Source organism: Sinocyclocheilus grahami, unplaced genomic scaffold (assembly GCF_001515645.1).
Source record: "Sinocyclocheilus grahami isolate Dianchi unplaced genomic scaffold, SAMN03320097.WGS_v1.1 scaffold117.1, whole genome shotgun sequence".
NCBI lineage: Eukaryota > Metazoa > Chordata > Actinopteri > Cypriniformes > Cyprinidae > Sinocyclocheilus > Sinocyclocheilus grahami.
The window spans coordinates 2023457-2045252 of NW_015505296.1; the positions used below are offsets into that span (position 1 = coordinate 2023457).

A 21796-nucleotide genomic window follows, 5' to 3' on the forward strand; every position below is an offset into this window, starting at 1 on the left:
CCAGGAAGTAGGCCAAGAAAGGCTTAATCTGCTCTGTCCAGTTCGAGCACTGGACGCTTACGCACACAGGGCTGCCCCGTCGCGTAAGGCAGATCAGTTTTTTGTTTGTTTTGGTCCGCCAAAGAAGGGATTTCTGGCGACCAAGCAGACTACGAGTAGGTGGGTGGTCGAGGCTATCTCACTAGCTTACGAGTCCTCTGGCCTCCCGTCGGCTATGGGGGTCAGAGCGCACTCGACCAGGAGTATGGTCTCTCCAAGGCTTTCAACTTGGGTGTGGCCTTGCAGGACATTTGTGCTGCGGCGGGCTGGTCCTCTCCGCACACTTTTGTCCGCTTTTACAACCTAGACCTGGCATCTACCCCAGGTTCCCAAGTTCTCTCTTCATGATGTGCTCATAAGATACACACACAGGCAGGGACTTGGTAGTATGGCGCAGTGGGTATTCTCGTTCCCAAAGCGAATCTCGATGCAGCTCGAGTTCCTGAAGGGGAACGTCTCTAGGTTACGTATGTAACCATGGTTCCCCGAGGGAACGAGACGCTGCGTCTCTTTGCCATACTCCCTGCATCCTTGCAGGCGCTACTTCATCGAAGCTGGTTTGCACTCTCTGCTGGATGTGTTTTTATACTTTCTGGTGCTTACGTCACCCTGCTCGTGACGTCTCGCTGCTCCATTGCACTGATTTGACACGTGCTTCAGAATGCGGTCACGCAAGGGCGTTCCCAAAGCGAATCTCGACGCAGTGTCTCGTTCCTTCGGGGGAACCATGGTTACATACGTAACCTAGAGTCGTTATTCAACTTTTTTTTTCAATTTGCTTTGCTTGACAAAATAAAAATATACAGTTAGTGTTTTTTTCTTTTGATTTAGTCGAGTTGGTTTTGCATCAAACACCATGTAATTTTCGGCAATCGAGATCTGGCAGCAACAGCACATTTTTCCACTTGGGCGAGCGCTTCGCGAACAGCTTACCTCGTGCATTAAATCTGCCGCAGACCAGCAAATCACTGAGAACACGCTATAATCCTGACAAATCATAGCAACAGAGCGGAGGCGAGAAAGCTGCGGAGAATATGCTCACCCAGAAGCAATCGCAGATGGTAGATTTAAAGAAAATTTTACGTACTTATTCCTAACTCTTTAAGCTTTAAGTTACATTTCAAATGACAAGGGATCAATTTATAATCATTTTTATATGAATTATCCCGTGAACTTATTCTCTCAAATGGCCTGGGTATGCGGAGCATTCGCAGCTTATATGGATGGAACGCCACTGCTGTATAGTGCTTTTCTGTCATTTTTAAAGTTTGAAAGCTTTAGTTTCTGTCCATTGTAATTGCATGGAAAGCAGCATGAGAAAAAAATCCTCAGATTTTTTTCCCTTTTGTTTTCAGAGGGAGAAAGGGAGTCATGTGGGTTTAAAGTGACGTATGGGCGAATAAATTACGGGATTTTCATTTTTTTGGTGAACTATTCCTTTAAACCATTCCAATAAGAAACAAACTGTCATGCTTCCACACTGCTGTCTTTTTCAGTCACTTCATCATCTGTCATATGGTCAGCTAGCAAACGTCATCTTATGCAAGAACCGTGATTATGAAATGGGCCTAATATAAAAATACGCTGCATTAACCTCATGCTTTCATTGATATCATGTAACCACTGGTGACACTTGCTGTCTGACCACTACACATTCATCATCAAATTCATGAGTAGCTGACTTGTAGTTTTTTTTTTCCAAGACAGTATTTGGCATGCCTGCATCATCACCTTTAAATTTAACAGTACAGTCAGTGAATGTTTAGTAATATAGACATTTAGTTAGAATCACATTGGCCAGCTTAACTTTACTAACTCTTTATAGCCTTACTATGTGAACATGTAGCTGAATGTCATTTAGTCACTAGCGGTAGTGGTAATAACTCCAATAGAATGTAGAGGTTCAATCTGTCAGATTATTTGTTCCTGATTTCCCTTCTTGACTTTGCATTGACCACTAGGGAGACAAAGGATCAATGGGCATTCCTGGAAGAATGGTGAGTGATTTGATGAAATGCACTAAGGCCAACCAGCTAGTCTGTAGTAAATGGCTGTTGTCTTGAATAATTGGTCAGTGTCATGCCATTGACATAATTTCTAGCTGAACATTTCTAAATGCAACTGTACGACACTTTTGTATTTATGCCAAAGGTCACATTGATAATATAAGGTCAGACTGAACTGAAGAGTAATGTTTGCTTTAGTTACCAGAGTATGTTGTATACAGAATCCAGTATCAGTGGTTAGTATCACTTCCTAATTAATTTTGACCTGTTTTAGCTTTCACTGTGAATGTAAGCATTCACAATATTTCATATGAATTTCTTCCAAAAGTTTAATGTAGCGTTTCAGCTATTAACTACAACTATATGATGTATACCAAAAATTATAGCTTATTTATTTAGCCAGAAAATGGTTCCCACTTCATCACCACCATTAATAGTTAACAAAATGTCTGACTGTGAAGTCTGAAGTATTTCACAGCCCCCCTGTCACATTTGAACAAGGACTGAAGACCAGAGTTCTTTCTGGCTGCATTTGATGAGAAACTCTCTCTCCTTATTACTCAATTTGTCTTGGCTGCTCAGTCATGTGAAAATGCTTTACTTGTTGAACTTTAAATAGACCTCAAAGAAGGCCTTTTGCTTATCAGTTGCACTCTACATGCTGAGAAGTTAAAATGTGCAGCCAAACCTTGAGGAGATCTTGGAAGAAACATTTTGGATATATATCCACAAAGAGACAATACGTAAATATTAAAAATGTGAGAAACAGATTGGAAAACCACAGACAGTTATGAGCTCTGTTTTACCTCCTCATTCATAAGATTTGTGCATTTGGACCCATTTTTCAGATTAGTGCAATGCATGATGTGTCGCAAAAGAAAGCAGGATCGACCAAAATCCACATAGTCGTATAGATGTCCCCCTGGAGCGTAGCAGCTACTCTTCATTAAACATTTTCAGCAAGAAACCGATAAAACTTCATTGTCCTCAAAGGAGACATTCCAGACTCTTGACCCTTGTGTGGTTGCATACTCTAAGCTCAACCCTAATGCTTTCTCTTGAAAAACAATCCCTACCTAAAAGCAGGTTTCAGCAGTGTTCAGCTCAAACTGTGAGCCCCAAGCAGAGCTTTCCATATTTCACCCAGTGTAAAGCTACATTGTGCTCCTTTAGATTCTCACAGGAAGTGTTTTTTTCACCTTTCATGGCTTATCCCCCCCCCCAAACTGCTCCACTGACCAGTCTGTCTGTGAGAAAAGTTAGCAGCCCCCTCATCTACTATCCATTACTCCCCACAGGCCAGCAGTGTAACACTCCAGTGCTTCCATTCCCCTGTAGCCTCCACCCCTCAACAACCCAAAATGCTCCAGTACATCAGTGTGTCCCATTCTCCCGACCTCCAAATGCTCCATCTCAGGCTGCTGCATGCCCTTGTCCTCTCAGAACCTTGCTAACCCAGGTTCCTCTCTCTGTCTTTCTCCTTTTCACTGTGCATGTGACTGTGTCTGCTGTGACTGACCAGGGCTTAAAGGGAAACCTGGGGGAGAAGGTAAGTGCAGGATGTTGGCCTGCATGTGCAGAATTCAGACTCTCTCTCATTGTGGGTGGCTGTGTTGATGCGGGTGGGGGGGGCAACCCGAAACTATTGCACAAAGTGCGCAGGTATCGTGATTTATATCAGGAAGGCTTTAGGCTATATTTTGAAAGGCCTTGGGGGTCACATTCGGAAGACGGTTCCCACAATGCTTGGATTACCTGTGTTTATTCTTGGAGCGCTCTGAAGTTTTAAGACTCCCCACTCTAGACAAAGAGATGTTTGGAATAGAGCAGCTTACGAAACCCTATCACTTCTAGACACGTCCAAAACTATCTAAAAGTGGTGTAGTCACTGGATGTGTCCTTGAGTCTGTATTTGGTATGAGTGAGCACTCTATACTGTATTTAGTGCATTGAACTTCAGTTCCTGTTATGGCAAATGTGGTTTGAGCCATTCTTAAACCAGTTCCTTTTGGCAGCTGTGCTCAGTGTTTGTACAAGCCAGCAGTTCTGCGGCCTCCCTTCATCAAGCTTGAATGATGTGTAATGTCTGAGGCCAAACAAGCAATGTGTGGAGGAACATGTTCCTCATCCTTCACCATCACAGAAAAGTAGTGAAACTTCTGAATGGTTACCCTCACTTACCAGAAAAACATTGGGGTTATAAAGAACTTGGAAAGGAAATAAATAGCAATGTGACCACCGAGCCGACAAGTAGAGAAGCAGACAATATATGACCTTGGAAAGACCCGCCAGATTCTCATCCAGAATAATCAGTGGGCTTCCCTCGTTGTTTCAGGGGTTTAGTTTTTATCCTCTCTTTTTAAGTGCGGCCATGTTTTACCTTCCAGCAAGGGTAAGTCTTGACCCAACAAATTTTGGGTGAAGAACTTCACTTCATTTGATATCAAAACAAACCCCCTCAAGATGAATGGGCTAGCCCTGAAACTGGCAGCCGTAGCGCTTCAGTCCTCAAGGAAATAAATTCAGCTGAATCATAATTGGTTGCGTTGGAATGCTCAAGCCCAAAATCAGGCGAATTGGTGATTGATTGGTTGAACTTTGCAAGAACTGCAAAACTTGAGACAACTTGAGATGTATTCTTTACACAGAAAGGATTACTTGCTGAACGAAATGAAATCTGTGAAGATCGTATCATTCATTAGTAAGTCCAATCCTTGAATATCAGCAGAATTTTTTGCTCCTGCTTTGGCTGATTGTATTTGGACTCTTTGTCCTGTACCCTTTCCTAGCTGCCAAATGCTTGTAATGTAAGCCTGTTCAAAGGGATATCTCTAGATCTTCGGTTGTCCTATTGCACAGATCTCTGCAAGATTCTGTGGGTAACCATAAACCTTAGGGGCAAAGCTTAGTCTTTTCCTTTTCCACAACCTGGAAATCAGTTTCATACATCACCCTTTTCACTCACCAGTAACCTTTGTAGGTGATTCAAAAAAGTGCTAAAACAAATACTTCTCTATCCTGTGATAAAGTGGGCATCGAACCAGACAAATTAAAAATTGCCCACAATTTGATGGATGGCTGGGTCATCAAAGGTGTCTTCCTGATAGAGTTTCACACGAAGAGAGCTAATTAGGGAAAGTGCTGGAAACCTGAGAGCTTTCCTGTCTGACCACAGAGCGTTGCAGGATTGCGCTTGGATGTTTGGTGCAGTGCTGCGGACAGGCCGACACAGTGCAAATCACCTAGTTTGCACCAGATAACCAACCCACCGGGCCGTTTGCTGTTTACTCAGCAGTGCTCCCTGACCCTACCAATTCGCTGTCAAGACTTAACTACGACCCTGAAATGAGAACCTGGGTCTGTTGACATTTTACTTACAGACCAAAATACTGTGTACACCTCTGAGCCACATGCAAGTGCTCTCCGTGAGGCGGCTTAGCAAAAGAGTTATGTTAAACAGATGTTACAGGGTGTTTCAGCGAACGTTTTTCTATTCTGCAGATACAATATATTCACTGATACGTTTGGCTTTGTGTAATAGGTGTAGTTTAGTGGATACCATTCTGTCTCCTTTCTGTCAGTTCCTCTCCTCACTGTCTTTCTACCTCTCTATCTGTCCATAGGGAGCGCCAGGAGAGCCAGGTCTGTCTATCATTGGCCCACGAGGACCTCCTGTAAGTGTTTGCTCTGTCACTGCTAAAACACTTCATCATCTTCTCCTAATGTCAGCTCTCCAGAGTAGATACAGGTCATAGTGCAGATTTTAGCAGCTTTTGGCCTTAATCCTTTTATGATTCCAGGGGTTCTTGGCAAATGTTTCTTCTATTGTTTTTCTTCGCGCACTGAAGTTACAGACCACCCCAAAGTGAGCTCGATAAATATGTGGTGTAGGGTAGATAAGCAAGATCAGCATCCTCCAGCACACTACTGTATGTGGAGCAAATCCAATAAATCTCTGCTAATCAAGACACAATCTCTAATGTGCATGAACAGGACGGGGATCCCACAGCAGCTTGTATGGAAGCACTTACACTGCATCAGAGTATTTCGGGGCTGTGACTCCCACATAATGACGCCTATTTGGATTCTCATCTTCATTAGCAGGAAGGAATTAAAACATTCCAGCCCTTGTCATTATAATCCAGACATTAGACGTGCAGATTGCGCTGTATCTGTTAATGAGTGGTCAGTCATCAGACGAAATGGGGCTTGTCCCCAAACTGGCACTCTTTCCCTTTCCATGCATTCCACTCAGTAAGACAAAAACGTAATGTTACGCCATCAGAAGTGGAATTTCCTTGCTGATTATGCAGTGCATAACCTGTGGTTTCCCCATTTATCCCAGCACACTCTTATGGGAGAACCTTCAGACTGTTCAGACACTTGTCTTTCTGCTTGCTGATTATACACTTCTCTATACCTCTGACCCATCACCTCTAATAAGACGTCAGGAGTGGACATCAGGCATAGAGAACTGGTGACAGGGAGAAGTTTATTTGCAGGGAATGTCTTAAGCAGGTGAGCTGAGAGCATAGGCTTTGTCCTCACCTCCAAAAGGGTCACAGAGGTTGATTTGAGGCAAAAGTGTGGAAAGGCCAGCGGAAATGACTGCTTTAGCCAGGCAGGTAGACATGATGTGGCGGTAACAGTTTCTTTCTCACACATAAGTGGGGCAGTTAGGGAATAGACAAGAGGGATTATTAGATGGTGTACTGAGTTGTTATTCGATCAACAGTTACTGTCTTGGCTGATCAGGTGGGGAACATGGTTAAAACTGAAAGTACAACAAAGATACAACATAAATACAAGCTATGCTTAACTTAACATTGACACTTTGACAGGTCTTAAAAAATAAAGATGCTAAATCCTTTTTTTTTTTGATCCATTTGCTTTGCTGGACCCCAGTTTGAAAACCCCTGTCTTATGTTGTCAAGTATCTTTTGTTGTATTTGTCATGTTTTGTTCAAGGTACACTTTGAAAAATTGTGTCTGTCCTGAAAACAACTGAAAAGTGATATTTAATCTGGGTTTAATTCCAAGACAGACTGCAGTCAGGAAATTGATGTTGTATCACTCCTGAAGAATGTTATGTGTTGCGGCCATAGTGGATTTTTGGTTTAGAGGAGTTCTTTTCAGTAGACTAGACTTGTTTTATTCAATTGTTTTCTGTTACTCTTTGCTACATTTTCATGCCAACAAAATTAATGTTGTCAGTTCTGTTTCGGGTGATTCTGCTGCTACTTCCATTATTCCAGACCAGGTTCCCAAGGCAGAGAAAATCAACCATGTTCCAATAACTACCTGAGACCCAGACACACAATCCCCTTCATTAGCTCTGTTCACCTCTTCCTTGTAATTTTCTCTCAGGTTGCTCCAATGCAGTTCTTTTTTGCCAGGCATATTGAATGACTTCCTTTTTTCCCAAGGGCTACAAAGGTTTTTCAGGAAAGCAAACTTGGCATTGTTCACAGGAGAATGTAGCACTAATCATTACTGACATTTACTTATTTAATTTGTTAGCCTTGTCTCATTGGCTCTCACATATTGCATAAGGACAACTCTTTAATGTTTTTCAGATTGTTCTTTCCAGTGTTGAATTTCAGTCGGTGTCCCACATTTTTTAGAGCTTTATTTGTCTTTGTCTCCTCAAAGTGCTTCCTAGAGAGCAGGAAGGCTCCTGTCCTTCAACCTCAATTACGACACAACTGAGTTTGGAGGAACAATACCGCATCTCTCAACACAGACCTCATTTCATCGACTTCACATAATCCTGATGTTTTTCCTATAGAAAATAACTCCTCTTCTTTTTTCTTTCTGTCTCCCCTCAGGGACAACCCGGTACTAGAGGATTTCCAGGCTTTCCGGTAAGTGACTTTTGTCTGAAGCCAATTGGATAAACTTGTGTAGAGTTTATTTGTTAGTTTATAAAAGCCATCATTAAGCCCCTTATTTAATGGATGTAAGTGGAAATGACTCAAGGAAGTGAGAATAAACATATATTTCTTTTTAAATTGATGTGACCCTATACAACCATTTACATGCATCAAATCAAGCATAGACAGATAGATAGATGAAATTAGTTAGGGTGCTTTAGCCTTCATGCACATCTTTTTATACGTAACATATTTTGTCCAGTCAATTATTATGATTATCACTGTCAGTCATTGTGATTTCAAGAGGGAATACTCCATTTATATGCGAATGTCACTTCTGAAACTTTGCAGCGTATATGCCAAGTTGGTCCTCTTAGCAGCATGAAAAACAAAACTTATTCAAATTCTGAATGGATTATATATATAGTCAAGAAAGCGCGCAAAGAGTGCTCCCTTTATAACCACTGAAAAGCTGTCACTCATTTCAGTTTTTTTAGCGATCTCAGAAAATTCCATTATAATCAATGAATCTCTCTACACTGCACAATGAATCTATTATTTACATCACGTCCACACTTTGTTGATTATAATGAGAGGATTCGCGAGTTGCAGAACTCTGGTGTTTTGAGAGGTGAGTGGATCGTGACTAACTGAAACAGCTGATTGGCCATCACGTTCCAGAAATCAACAGATTGCCTACAGTGTTCAATGCTGCAAAAACACAATGTGAATAGAAACCTTTGATGCTCTCCAGACCGCAAACACAGAGAGACAGATGTACACTGGAGTCTGCTGTGAGACGGCTGCCACTTACTTTCGTTTTGTTGTTTATGTTTATTTTGTTATTAAAGTTATGTTTGCCAGTTCTTCCCTGAGTCTTGAACTTTGTTACATAAATGTATACATTTTCCTTAAATCATCTTGGTGACCCACCCGAGGGTCGGGACCCAGGGCTTGAAAACCACTGAAGTTGGATCATGTGAGATTATATAGGCACTGTAAGGTGTATAAATGTCCCTGAGCCCTTTCTATAGGCAGTCTGCGTGCTCTGGATATTAAAATCAGTTTTTAGGTGTTTATTACCCTGCATGATCACTGATCTGCTGGACACATTGGGTACACAGAGTTAAAGTACAATACCCACAGTGTTTCTAGTGAGTCTTTTACGCTTCACCTCTGCCTTATAGCCTGACCCTCAAGGAAATAACTTTTTTTTCCATAAACATTGTCATATTAGTCAGCTAGTCTAGACAGGAGAATTGGAGCTGTTTTGTGCCTTCATAATGTCACCAATCTGCTGTTCTCCCACTTTTTTTTCCCAGGGCCCCATCGGCTTGGACGGGAAACCTGTGAGTTTCACATCATTCCTTACAAATGTTTCAGTAATTGGAACCTCCGAACCTTTGTACCAAATTATTTGGCAGCAATTGATAATTGACTGTCATTTTGGCAATAAAGAGGATAATTATGGTAATAATAATTATGCTAATTATTATAATAAATTCTCTATTGTCACCATCATGACAGAATATAAAATCGATAACAGTATGTGCACAAAGAATGCAGTAATTTGTACTACTTAAAAAGATTAAAGAGAATGGATATTTTTCCTTTGCCAAACTTTTTTTTTTTTCAACCTTACAGGGACAGAATGGTCCAAAAGGTGATATGGTAAGAATTTTTATTACCATTTTAAATTTTTTTGCCATTATTAACTGACTTTAAAGCTGCAGTGCAAAAACAGTTTCCTATGAATGTGATCTTAAGAAAACACATTTTAACCTTGGCTGGAATTAACTGAAGTGTTAAAATACAAATCTAAATACTTTTAGTTTAAAAGGACACACATCATGAGATCTGTCATGTTTGCTTTCACTAATGAAATACCGTTGGAATAAAAACCATCTGTCATAAAGAGAAATATGTAAAAAAGTAAAACATATCACAAAGAGAAATTTGTCAGTGTCTATAAAACTCACCAGTTGAGCCATTTGTTTTCAAGATGGCTTGTTACAGTGATGTTTATCTAGGCTGTAAGCATGGCCATATAAATTCACAAGAACAACACTCTTCTTGTTTGATTAATGGGTACAGTGACTAAATGGTAGTATGTGTGAGAGAAGAGAGGCTGCTTACCCATTCCATTCAGTGGGGTTTGTCAAAAGTGACTTTAAGTCAATATCTGTATGACTATGGCCAAAAAGGACACACATCATGAGATCTGTCATGTTTGCTTTCACTAATGAAATATCGTTGGAATAAAAACCATCTGTCATAAAGAGAAATATGTAAAAAAGTAAAACATATCACAAAGAGAAATTTGTCAGTGTCTATAAAACTCACCAGTTGAGCCATTTGTTTTCAAGATGGCTTGTTACAGTGATGTTTATCTAGGCTGTAAGCATGGCCATATAAATTCACAAGAACAACACTCTTCTTGTTTGATTAATGGGTACAGTGACTAAATGGTGGTATGTGTGAGAGAAGAGAGGCTGCTTACCCATTCCATTCAGTGGGGTTTGTCAAAAGTGACTTTAAGTCAATATCTGTATGACTATGGCCACCTGTGGTATTAAAACAAGGATATTGGGTTGGCTCTGTCCTCTTAAACTGCAATTTGAAAAATGTAGTCCACATCTTTCTTTTACGTGATGAAAGACAATGGGCAGAGACATTACACTTCCAAACTGTGCGCTTTAAACCATTCCTTGTGAAATATAGTACAACCTCTATGTTCTTTCTTTTATAGCATCGTGGGAAATGGCAAGCTTAGAAACTATAAAAGAGAATCACTTTTCCGAAATGACACCTTTATAAGACAGCATAAGAGCTGAACGGCCCCTGCTGAGCTTTTGAACATGCCACATTGAGCTATTAAATAATACATAGCTTACCCAAATACAACCTAAGCTGGATTTTTCATCTTTTATCAAGTTTCTAATTAGATTCTTCATGCTTCACATTTGCTCATTTGTTCATATATGGTAGTATTAAAGAAACTGATATGTTTCTGGATGTATATTATGGCTCCTCTGAAGGCATTTAATCAATCTAGCTGTCAGCTCTAAGGCTGTGGATTACATGTTTTTTTAAGAGAGCATAATGCATTGTGGGACATTGTTTTATTAATGCCCTCCATACAAGCACACAATGACACTTGTAACCTACAAAAGCTTCCTCAAGCAAAATTTAGCTTCAGCCTTAGCACTTAAAAAATAAAATAAAAAGGTTTATTTTTTGTTTTTCCTTTTCCAACCATTTATGTGCTTGTTATGGCTGAGAGGTTTTGTAAACAGGAAAAGTTAATCATGGACAATCCAGTAACAATTCCATATTGTTATTCTGATTATTTTCCCAGGGTCCTCGTGGTCCTAAAGGAGTACCAGTAAGCATTTGTTTTAATATGTATTAGTATATAGTCATAATTTCACGTGGCTGTGGAATGTTATGCATAAATTAGGTTTTGGATGGACTTTAAATTTTTGTTCAAATTTTATTTTTCAGGGTGAACCTGGTCCAAAAGGAGAGAAGGTAAAATCATGCATGAAATGCATTAAAGTTTAAAATAGTAGCTAATGTTATTATAATTTGTGAAATACCCTTAGAGGACTGTGTGTGATGGATTTTTATTTTTAATTTTTTCTAGGGTGTATGTGGTGACTATACTCACAGGGTGAGTGAATGTTTTATTAAACTTATTGAATTGATATTGTGATATCATAAACACAGTTCATTTACGTATTAAAATAAGCTACCGACTATGATTCAAAAGTTATCTGGTGTTGAGTGCTGGAAAATCCCAAGCATATGTTTTCATTCCTGTTTATGTGATATTTTTCTGTTTGTCAAAGTGATCTGTCATGTTTTCCCTTAAAAAGACATTTACAATATGTTTTGCTGTTAAATTAGAGACATTAAAATGAGGGGGAAAAGGCAGGAACAGTAGATTGACAGCTTGGATGTTGTCTTGGATAGGCAGCACATGCCAAGACAGGGCCTCAAACTTTATCAGCTCTCTCTCGGGGAAATCAGTTTCATGTAAACAAGGCAATTTTACCAAAAGCCTGCTGAATTGGATTTGATAAGGTTTTGGTAACAGCCCTGGTCTATTCAAAAGCAATTTTGGCCTTTTGAAGCTATTTTATCAATTATGTAATCTCAAAAACAGCATGCAATATAAAAATAGACCTTTAAACAGCCTTGGCAGTATATGTTTCTTCTGAATCTGTGTTTGGCTTGAAAAAGAAATAACAGTAATAGCAGCAGGACACAAGTTGATAGTCTTCTTTCTAAGTATTTAATCACTGTTTTTATTGTGTAGAAATAAGTGTATGAAGTATATCATACAGCCATATCACATCAAAACAGCTGTTTTTCATGCATGTCGGCTAGGCCACATGGGAGGCAGTAGTCTATTTAGAAAACTGCACATAAGGGTGGTCTTTTTGGGTGGTTGTGTACTATAAGTTCCTTGCAGTTAGGGTTAAACCCAGAGGTCACTGCGCTAGACTGAAAGGATACACCCTGCAGTGGTGGAACAAAAATGGGAATTATCACTTGAGTGTGCGTGTGTTTATGTATCCGTATCCATATCCGTGTATTTGTATGTTGGGCCATTTTAAGCAGGGGCTCCAGATGAAAACGCTGGCAGCTTTGCACTCCAGTCAGGCTCTAATGTTGAAGGTTTGTGGGCTGTTCGCTGTCCCTCATCCCTAAAACCGTGAATATGTGTGTGTTACAGTCCTGCTGCAAAGAGAGACATAGCTGAGAACTGTGCTCTAGTTTATTCACGTGCACTGCTGGAGGTGCAGAAAGGTGCCTGTTATTACAACTGATTGAAAACACTGTAGGAATTTATAATGACACATCTTAACACGCAGCTGTTCTCCTGCTTTTTCTTTGGCCTTCTCAGGGAACTTTTATGGTTGTGGTATATCATTTTAAGGTACACTTTGCAACTGTAACTTTATATGGCATCAAAAATGCATCCAAATGTTAAATACATAAATACCATGTGTCTTTCATATTTTGATTGGCCTCCTTATGCATAGAGTACCTTAACATAATGCAACTTTCTGGTAAAATTGGTGAAAAACCTTCTGCAGGGAGATAAGAACACTTGAAAGCACTTGCCTTCTTGATTTGCTTGCACTTTCCTCTTACTCTAAAATTCAGCGAGCCAATATAGATTCAGTGAGCCAATATAGTAAAAATGCATTTATTAATGCATTTTACTTAATATTGATTTTTTAAAATATATATAAATTATAATATATTTATATCTTGTATTTGAATTATTGAATGTTACTGTATTTGAATATGTACACTACTGTTCAAGAGTTTGGGGTCAGTAAGATTTTTTTTTCGGAGATATATTAAATTGACCAAAAGCGACACTAAACCATTTATAATTCTATAAAGATTAATATTTTAAATAAATTCTGTTCTTTTGAACTTTCTATTCTTCAAATAATCCTGAAAATAAATGCACAATTGTTTCCACAAAAAGCTCAACTGTTTTCAACATTGATAAATGTTTATTAAATCAATATATTAAAGTGATTTCTGAAGGATCATGTGACACTGAAGACTGGAGTAATGATGCTGAATATTCAGCTTTGCATTACGGGAATAAATTACATTTTAAAATATATTCCAATAGACAACAGTTATTTTACATTGTAATAATATTTCACAATAATACCATAAGAGACAAATCTTACCAACCCCAAACCTTTGAATGGTAGTGTATTTGTCATGCACAGTACGGTCCAAAAATCTGAAACCCCATTCAAAATGTGTTTTCCATTTAAACCTGGAAATAAACTAAATGTATTAGGGTTTTGAAAAATTTAAACCAACATTTGATTGAATTGGAATTTTACCATAAGAGACAAATCTTACCAACCCCAAACCTTTGAATGGTAGTGTATTTGTCATGCACAGTACGGTCCAAAAATCTGAAACCCCATTCAAAATGTGTTTGTTTGATTTTTCCATTTAAACCTGGAAATAAACTAAATGTATTAGGGTTTTGAAAAATTTAAACCAACATTTGATTGAATTGGAATTAAAATTAGAATTAAAGAAAGAATGCTGAACTGCAGCATTTTCAGTAGTCTTCAGTTCTTTGGGATGCATTTTTATGTGTAAACCATTAAATAGAGTTGTGAAATACAGGCAACTCCCAAGAAGGCAAGTTGTAAGGTAACATCAATTATTAGTGGTATATCTATGGGTCAATAACTCTTCAATCTGTACTTTGCAATGCTGCTGATCTCAACAGAAACGCCGAATTGTCAACGTCTGTGCTGGAGGACAGGCCACAGTAAGTCCATTGCGAAGCTCTCTTTGTGGCAAGACTGAATCCAGCCTGATCTACGCAGCGTTGCTGCAGAGTCACAGATGCCGTCACAGTGGAAATTAAGATAGAAACATTATCACTGATAATGATAATGTTTGATATGTAAATGTTTTAATAAGGCTGTCAGTCGATTTATTTGAACTACATATTACTGAACGTAAATCTTTTTCCAGCTTTACAAATTAATTTGATGATTAATTGTGTTAAAAGTTGAATAATCAACCACAGTAAATGAATGCATTAAATTAACAGCCCTACTTATTAGAAACAGTATAATCATATTTGTGAAAATTACAAAAACTAGCACACAGAGCTACAGAACTCCACTTTGATGGACCCGTGACTCTGTTCAGTGATGCTGAATTCGTTCGGCTCTGTCTTTTCCTTCTTCTACTTCGTCTCTCTCTTTCTCTATGCCCTTGCCTTGCTCTTTCCTCACTGTTCACTCTCTTTTTCACTTGTTTTTCTGTTTTCCCCTTACCCTCCTCTCCTCTTTCTGGCCTGTTTCCTTCCTTTGGCCTCCTGGTGAACTGGTTTTGTGCACTGTGGCCCACCTGTGCTTTGTGACCTCAGCAGATGTTGCCCATCACCGTCCGCAACATGCCCTCAATAAGCCCTCTAATCCTAAAGCGCCTCAAGGTACATCTCTCTCTGCCACCCTCGCACCCCTTCCCTACGGATGCCAACCTTCGTCCACCCACTGCCAGCCGGGCCTGTTAGTGACCCTCCCTGAGCTCTAGACAAATATCATAGCCTATAGTTTCATTGTCATGATATGACATAGTCCATGTGAAATACACTTATTTTCTAAAATAATGTCCAATTCACAAGATTTATTGGTATATAAACCCTACCCCACAGGAAGAGCTTCTGTCAGGCCCTCTCTGTCATTTCAGACATTGTCCATCTGTTTTAACTGGACATTAGCTCAATAAAAGTCACTAATATATAATGGATTATCCTTATGTCTAGTCCTATTATAATGTTGGGCAAATTTAGGAATCGTTCAAGTATTTTTAAGCTGTCATCTGAATGGTATTTGTAATGGTATAGTAATACTTTTTCAGAGATCATTTTGGAAATACTTAAAATACAACTACTAGAGAATTTTAGATGTGAGAAATATTTTAAAGACCCCATGAAATCAGGTCACATCTGTTAACTTTGAGGCAAAATTACGTAAAAGTTAATGCATCAGGTATCGTGAACAATAGACATCAATTTTTAAAGAATTCTATCATATAGTTTAATATTAATTTTGCTATTGTTCATTGTCAATTCATGCTTGTTGATATTATATTAAAGGCCACACTTTATTTTAATGTGTCCTGGTTACAAATATATACTGAGTAATATTAATTAACTACATGTACTTATTGTAGGTTTAGGGTTTGGTTTAGTGTTTCTTGTAATTATGCATAATTTACTATCACGTCTTATAATACCTTTAACCTGTAACAAGGACACATTAAAAGTGTTCCCATATTAACTGATGTTAGTTTATACAACATGCTAAAAATATATTCATATGCTAATATTTTACCAATATTAATAAATACTATAAAGTATTTTTAATTTAATTTTAGATGTTGCATTAACTAATGTTAACAAATAGAACACTGTTGTAAATTGTTGTAAAATACCAATTAACTTCCAGCACATATACACATTTAAAATTCTTTCTCTTCATTGAAAAAAGTCCAAAACTCATCGGAATGTTCTTTTTTTTTGTCGTCCAATCAGCTGCTATCTAAAATGAAAACTAAACTTCATTCGTTAAGCCATTTCATGGGATGTTTATAAGCTCACCATGTACATTTGTATCCTTTGTCAGTCTACAGTTACTCATCAAATCCCTTAAGAACAGTGAACAAGACTTGCCATATTAACAAACAAATCTGATTCTATAATCAGCACAACGACAGTCAAAAGTTAACAAAAGAATGTGACAGCTTATTTGGCAGCAAAATTAGTCTTTCCACTTTGGCTTTATAAAAAAGGCTCTATGCCTTTACTGCCCACTCCAGGAAGTGCCCCTGGCACAGGTTGACCACGGTTGGCACCGGTCCTCCATCTTATTTCTATAGGTGTGTAGTCTGTGTGCACCGATTTAGAGCACCATGTTTGGAGACAATGGTACAGACTGCTGAAGACCACAGTGGGAATTAAAATTAGAATTAAAGAAAGAATGCTGAACTGCAGCATTTTCAGTAGTCTTCAGTTCTTTGGGATGCATTTTTATGTGTAAACCATTAAATAGAGTTGTGAAATACAGGCAACTCCCAAGAAGGCAAGTTGTAAGGTAACATCAATTATTAGTGGTATATCTATGGGTCAATAACTCTTCAATCTGTACTTTGCAATGCTGCTGATCTCAACAGAAACGCCGAATTGTCAACGTCTGTGCTGGAGGACAGGCCACAGTAAGTCCATTGCGAAGCTCTCTTTGTGGCAAGACTGAATCCAGCCTGATCTACGCAGCGTTGCTGCAGAGTCACAGATGCCGTCACAGTGGAAATGAAGATAGAAACATTATCACTGATAATGATAATGTTTGATATGTAAATGTTTTAATAAGGCTGTCAGTCGATTTATTTGAACTACATATTATTGAACGTAAATCTTTTTCCAGCTTTACAAATTAATTTGATGATTAATTGTGTTAAAAGTTGAATAATCAACCACAGTAAATGAATGCATTAAATTAACAGCCCTACTTATTAGAAACAGTATAATCATATTTGTGAAAATTACAAAAACTAGCACACAGAGCTACAGAACTCCACTTTGATGGACCCGTGACTCTGTTCAGTGATGCTGAATTCGTTCGGCTCTGTCTTTTCCTTCTTCTACTTCGTCTCTCTCTTTCTCTATGCCCTTGCCTTGCTCTTTCCTCACTGTTCACTCTCTTTTTCACTTGTTTTTCTGTTTTCCCCTTACCCTCCTCTCCTCTTTCTGGCCTGTTTCCTTCCTTTGGCCTCCTGGTGAACTGGTTTTGTGCACTGTGGCCCACCTGTGCTTTGTGACCTCAGCAGATGTTGCCCATCACCGTCCGCAACATGCCCTCAATAAGCCCTCTAATCCTAAAGCGCCTCAAGGTACATCTCTCTCTGCCACCCTCGCACCCCTTCCCTACGGATGCCAACCTTCGTCCACCCACTGCCAGCCGGGCCTGTTAGTGACCCTCCCTGAGCTCTAGACAAATATCATAGCCTATAGTTTCATTGTCATGATATGACATAGTCCATGTGAAATACACTTATTTTCTAAAATAATGTCCAATTCACAAGATTTATTGGTATATAAACCCTACCCCACAGGAAGAGCTTCTGTCAGGCCCTCTCTGTCATTTCAGACATTGTCCATCTGTTTTAACTGGACATTAGCTCAATAAAAGTCACTAATATATAATGGATTATCCTTATGTCTAGTCCTATTATAATGTTGGGCAAATTTAGGAATCGTTCAAGTATTTTTAAGCTGTCATCTGAATGGTATTTGTAATGGTATAGTAATACTTTTTCAGAGATCATTTTGGAAATACTTAAAATACAACTACTAGAGAATTTTAGATGTGAGAAATATTTTAAAGACCCCATGAAATCAGGTCACATCTGTTAACTTTGAGGCAAAATTACGTAAAAGTTAATGCATCAGGTATCGTGAACAATAGACATCAATTTTTAAAGAATTCTATCATATAGTTTAATATTAATTTTGCTATTGTTCATTGTCAATTCATGCTTGTTGATATTATATTAAAGGCCACACTTTATTTTAATGTGTCCTGGTTACAAATATGTACTGAGTAATATTAATTAACTACATGTACTTATTGTAGGTTTAGGGTTTGGTTTAGTGTTTCTTGTAATTATGCATAATTTACTATCACGTCTTATAATACCTTTAACCTGTAACAAGGACACATTAAAAGTGTTCCCATATTAACTGATGTTAGTTTATACAACATGCTAAAAATATATTCATATGCTAATATTTTACCAATATTAATAAATACTATAAAGTATTTTTAATTTAATTTTAGATGTTGCATTAACTAATGTTAACAAATAGAACACTGTTGTAAATTGTTGTAAAATACCAATTAACTTCCAGCACATATACACATTTAAAATTCTTTCTCTTCATTGAAAAAAGTCCAAAACTCATCGGAATGTTCTTTTTTTTTGTCGTCCAATCAGCTGCTATCTAAAATGAAAACTAAACTTCATTCGTTAAGCCATTTCATGGGATGTTTATAAGCTCACCATGTACATTTGTATCCTTTGTCAGTCTACAGTTACTCATCAAATCCCTTAAGAACAGTGAACAAGACTTGCCATATTAACAAACAAATCTGATTCTATAATCAGCACAACGACAGTCAAAAGTTAACAAAAGAATGTGACAGCTTATTTGGCAGCAAAATTAGTCTTTCCACTTTGGCTTTATAAAAAAGGCTCTATGCCTTTACTGCCCACTCCAGGAAGTGCCCCTGGCACAGGTTGACCACGGTTGGCACCGGTCCTCCATCTTATTTCTATAGGTGTGTAGTCTGTGTGCACCGATTTAGAGCACCATGTTTGGAGACAATGGTACAGACTGCTGAAGACCACAGTGTTAGGGAAAGAACTTTGCAGCTGATTGGCTGGGTCTTCAGGTTGGGTCGGGTCTGTGCATTGGATGGAGATCATGGAATGTCTCTATTTAATGGATCTACATCTGGCCTCATAAATCAAATGTAGACAAGGTCTGTCAAGAAATAAATGGATAAAATATGGATCTGAGTCTGATGGATGTGTTCCGGATTTCTCTGAGCTTCAGAGTGCTACTGAACACAGACTGCATTAAAGAAAGGCCTCTCTTTGTCACGGTATCTGCGTTATTTGTGGTTAATCAATCTTGTACATGGTTGCCAGCATGTAGGAGGTCTTAATAGGAGACTTGAAATAAATGCTGTTAATAGAAGGACAGTTATTCTAACTTACACCGAGTTCTCGGAGTGCATACTAGACCTCTTTAATGTTGAAAACAGACTTTTTTATAAAAATAATTACACAGCAGAATCTTAAATAAACAGTTCTCCTTATGGTCTCTTCTCAGGAATAGCAGGATATTGTTTAGTCCAGTCTTATTTCCTATTTTCACATCCCTCTCGCTGTGTAAATATAGGACACTTTCCTGTAGATGATTTTGTTTTGTCTTCTTCTGTGCTGAAGGTCTCCTCTTGCTGAGAAGTGCCCGAGATAGTTTTAAAACAGGCCATGAGTAGATCATGTAGAGTGGTGGTTTTCAACTGGTGGATCAAAAACAATAAATGGGTCAGCAGGATTGCGGACACCAGGGAAAAGCTATGCTTAATGTAAATAATAAAATGCAACTTTCTAAAATAGCAAAATAAATGGACTTATTAACTATTAAAAATGAGAAAAATCATATATATTTTGTTGTTTATTTCAAAGGCTGCATGTCAAATCAAACTCGCCTCAAAAAACATGACTTAGACTACATGGAATTTGAGTTCACTTACAATGAGGATAAACATGTTTTGTGCCGACCACAGTGTGTTTTGTTGTTGTTGGCTCCCAATAGAACGAAACAAATGAAATTCAATTTTGTACAACAAACAATTTTGGGTCTCCATTTGATGTATAATTCTAAATTGGGTCTTCAAACAAAACCAGTTGAGAACCACTAATGCAGACCTTACTGAAGAAGATCTGTGAGGCCACAAGCAATTTTACAGCGTTTGAAAAGTTGAACCCATTAGCTAATGGTCAGTGGGCCCCTAAGGTGCTTCTTAAAAGCATTGAAGTGTACATTTGTATTTTTTCCAAACTTTTTAAAATTAATATTATAAAAAATCATTTCACTTTCTTTTTTTCCAAACATGGTACTCTATAAACTACAATAACCACATCAATCATTTCATCCTGACTCTTGACTTTCAACTCAACCTCTAGGCTTGGGTTCCGCTCAGCTTCAAATCCACTGTTTCATCAGTGAATTATTGTGAATTTTTAAAATATTTTTCTAAATATTTTTCTTTGAATAGACATTCCATCAACAAATTGTTTATTTTCATCATTGTGAATTACTGGATTTCAATCGGAGTGGACCCTGCCTATGATGTTATAAACGGTACCTTTTTCACAAATGACGTCTTTATCTCAGACGCTAACTTCCTGTCTCTCAGCAGGGCGATCCCGGAGCGCAAGGACCACCGGGACCTCCTGGCCCCCCAGGGCCTCCAGGGAATCCTGGCCTAACTGGTGCTAGTGGGCCCCCGGTAAGCCTGCATCAGTAATCAGAGAGTAAAACTCATGCTATTTGCTAATTCAATTTATTTCAGAGCTCTCTGGAATAAATTGTTCTTTTATGGGATTCATGCAGTCAAATAGTTTTGGTATAATAACCATTACACTGTGTAATTTTTCCAGTCATTGTCTCATATTTGTTTGTTTATTTGTTTATTTGTTTTGTGTGTGTGTGTTATAACTATTTAATAATTTTTGGCATAGGGTAAACCCGGAGAACCTGGAAAACCTGGAAAAGACCCAAGGGTGAGTGTTTGAATACATGCATTGTCATCCTTACCTTCCTAATACAGATACTTGACTTAAACTCGGAAGTCTGTAATGCTCCATATGACAATTTAAGCTTCAAACTGAAAGTATGTTTGACTCAGATACTTGACATTATTTGACTGAAAACTGAAAGTCTGTTTATTTTTCTTTCATTCGTAGATGCTACCGGGGCTGAAGGTAAGCTCGAAAAGCACACAGCTGTCCAGCTGCACTGCAATGATAGTATTTTCCACAGGCGAGTCGTAAACAGGCTCACATGAAGTTCACACACAGTTCAGCAGCCTACAGGGTGGGTCTGCTCTGTCGTTGCCAGTACAGAAGGGGTGGATACGCCATAATTGATTATCCGTGTTGCTGTTGGATAAGTATGTATTTCCCCTGATGCGTTAATTGCCACTGAGTTTAGACTGGGGAATTTTAATTGTACTCCATTTAGAAACACTAGTCCCTTATAGAAGCACATTTCAGCTCTCTATAAAGATTGTCTGCCAGTCTATATAACAGCTGTAACTAGAAGCTTTCTCCTTTGGACACAAAGTTCCCAATAAAGGAATACCGCTCTGCTTATTGCCCATTTTACAACTGAATAGTTCCGACTGTATGAAACAAATAAAAAGAGCAAATAGAGGTCTTTGATGGTTTTTGCTTTTTTATAGGGTGAACCCGGTGTACCTGGACAAAAGGTGAGTGTGTCTATCAAAGTACGTGAGTAGACTTTTATTGTTTGTGTTATGCGAAAAGCCATTCGTCAAATCCCACATTTTAGGACTAGAAATTTGGCACTGCGGTTGATTGCTTAAACAAAACTGTTAGAAATGTATCCTTACTCTCAGAGGAACCTTCAGGAATTAAGCTGAACTGTGAAGGAGTGATGTATCAATGAATCATTCAACAGAGTGATTGAAAACTACTAAGCTCCAGGGCAGA

General features: G+C 38.4%; 1 protein-coding gene across 1 annotated transcript in view; it reads left to right on the forward strand.

The window, feature by feature from the left end:
* LOC107589579 (collagen alpha-1(XIII) chain-like) overlaps nucleotides 1-21796 on the forward strand; it is a 107607-nt gene that overhangs the window by 67170 nt on the left and 18641 nt on the right. The window contains exons 5-18 of the mRNA XM_016278066.1: nucleotides 2001-2036; nucleotides 3568-3594; nucleotides 5669-5719; nucleotides 7874-7909; nucleotides 9241-9267; nucleotides 9563-9589; nucleotides 11277-11303; nucleotides 11423-11449; nucleotides 11565-11591; nucleotides 14205-14246; nucleotides 20479-20571; nucleotides 20804-20845; nucleotides 21029-21046; nucleotides 21526-21552. Of these exons, the coding sequence (XP_016133552.1) occupies nucleotides 2001-2036; nucleotides 3568-3594; nucleotides 5669-5719; nucleotides 7874-7909; nucleotides 9241-9267; nucleotides 9563-9589; nucleotides 11277-11303; nucleotides 11423-11449; nucleotides 11565-11591; nucleotides 14205-14246; nucleotides 20479-20571; nucleotides 20804-20845; nucleotides 21029-21046; nucleotides 21526-21552 (507 nt within the window). The remainder of the gene's footprint in view (nucleotides 1-2000; nucleotides 2037-3567; nucleotides 3595-5668; nucleotides 5720-7873; nucleotides 7910-9240; nucleotides 9268-9562; nucleotides 9590-11276; nucleotides 11304-11422; nucleotides 11450-11564; nucleotides 11592-14204; nucleotides 14247-20478; nucleotides 20572-20803; nucleotides 20846-21028; nucleotides 21047-21525; nucleotides 21553-21796) is intronic.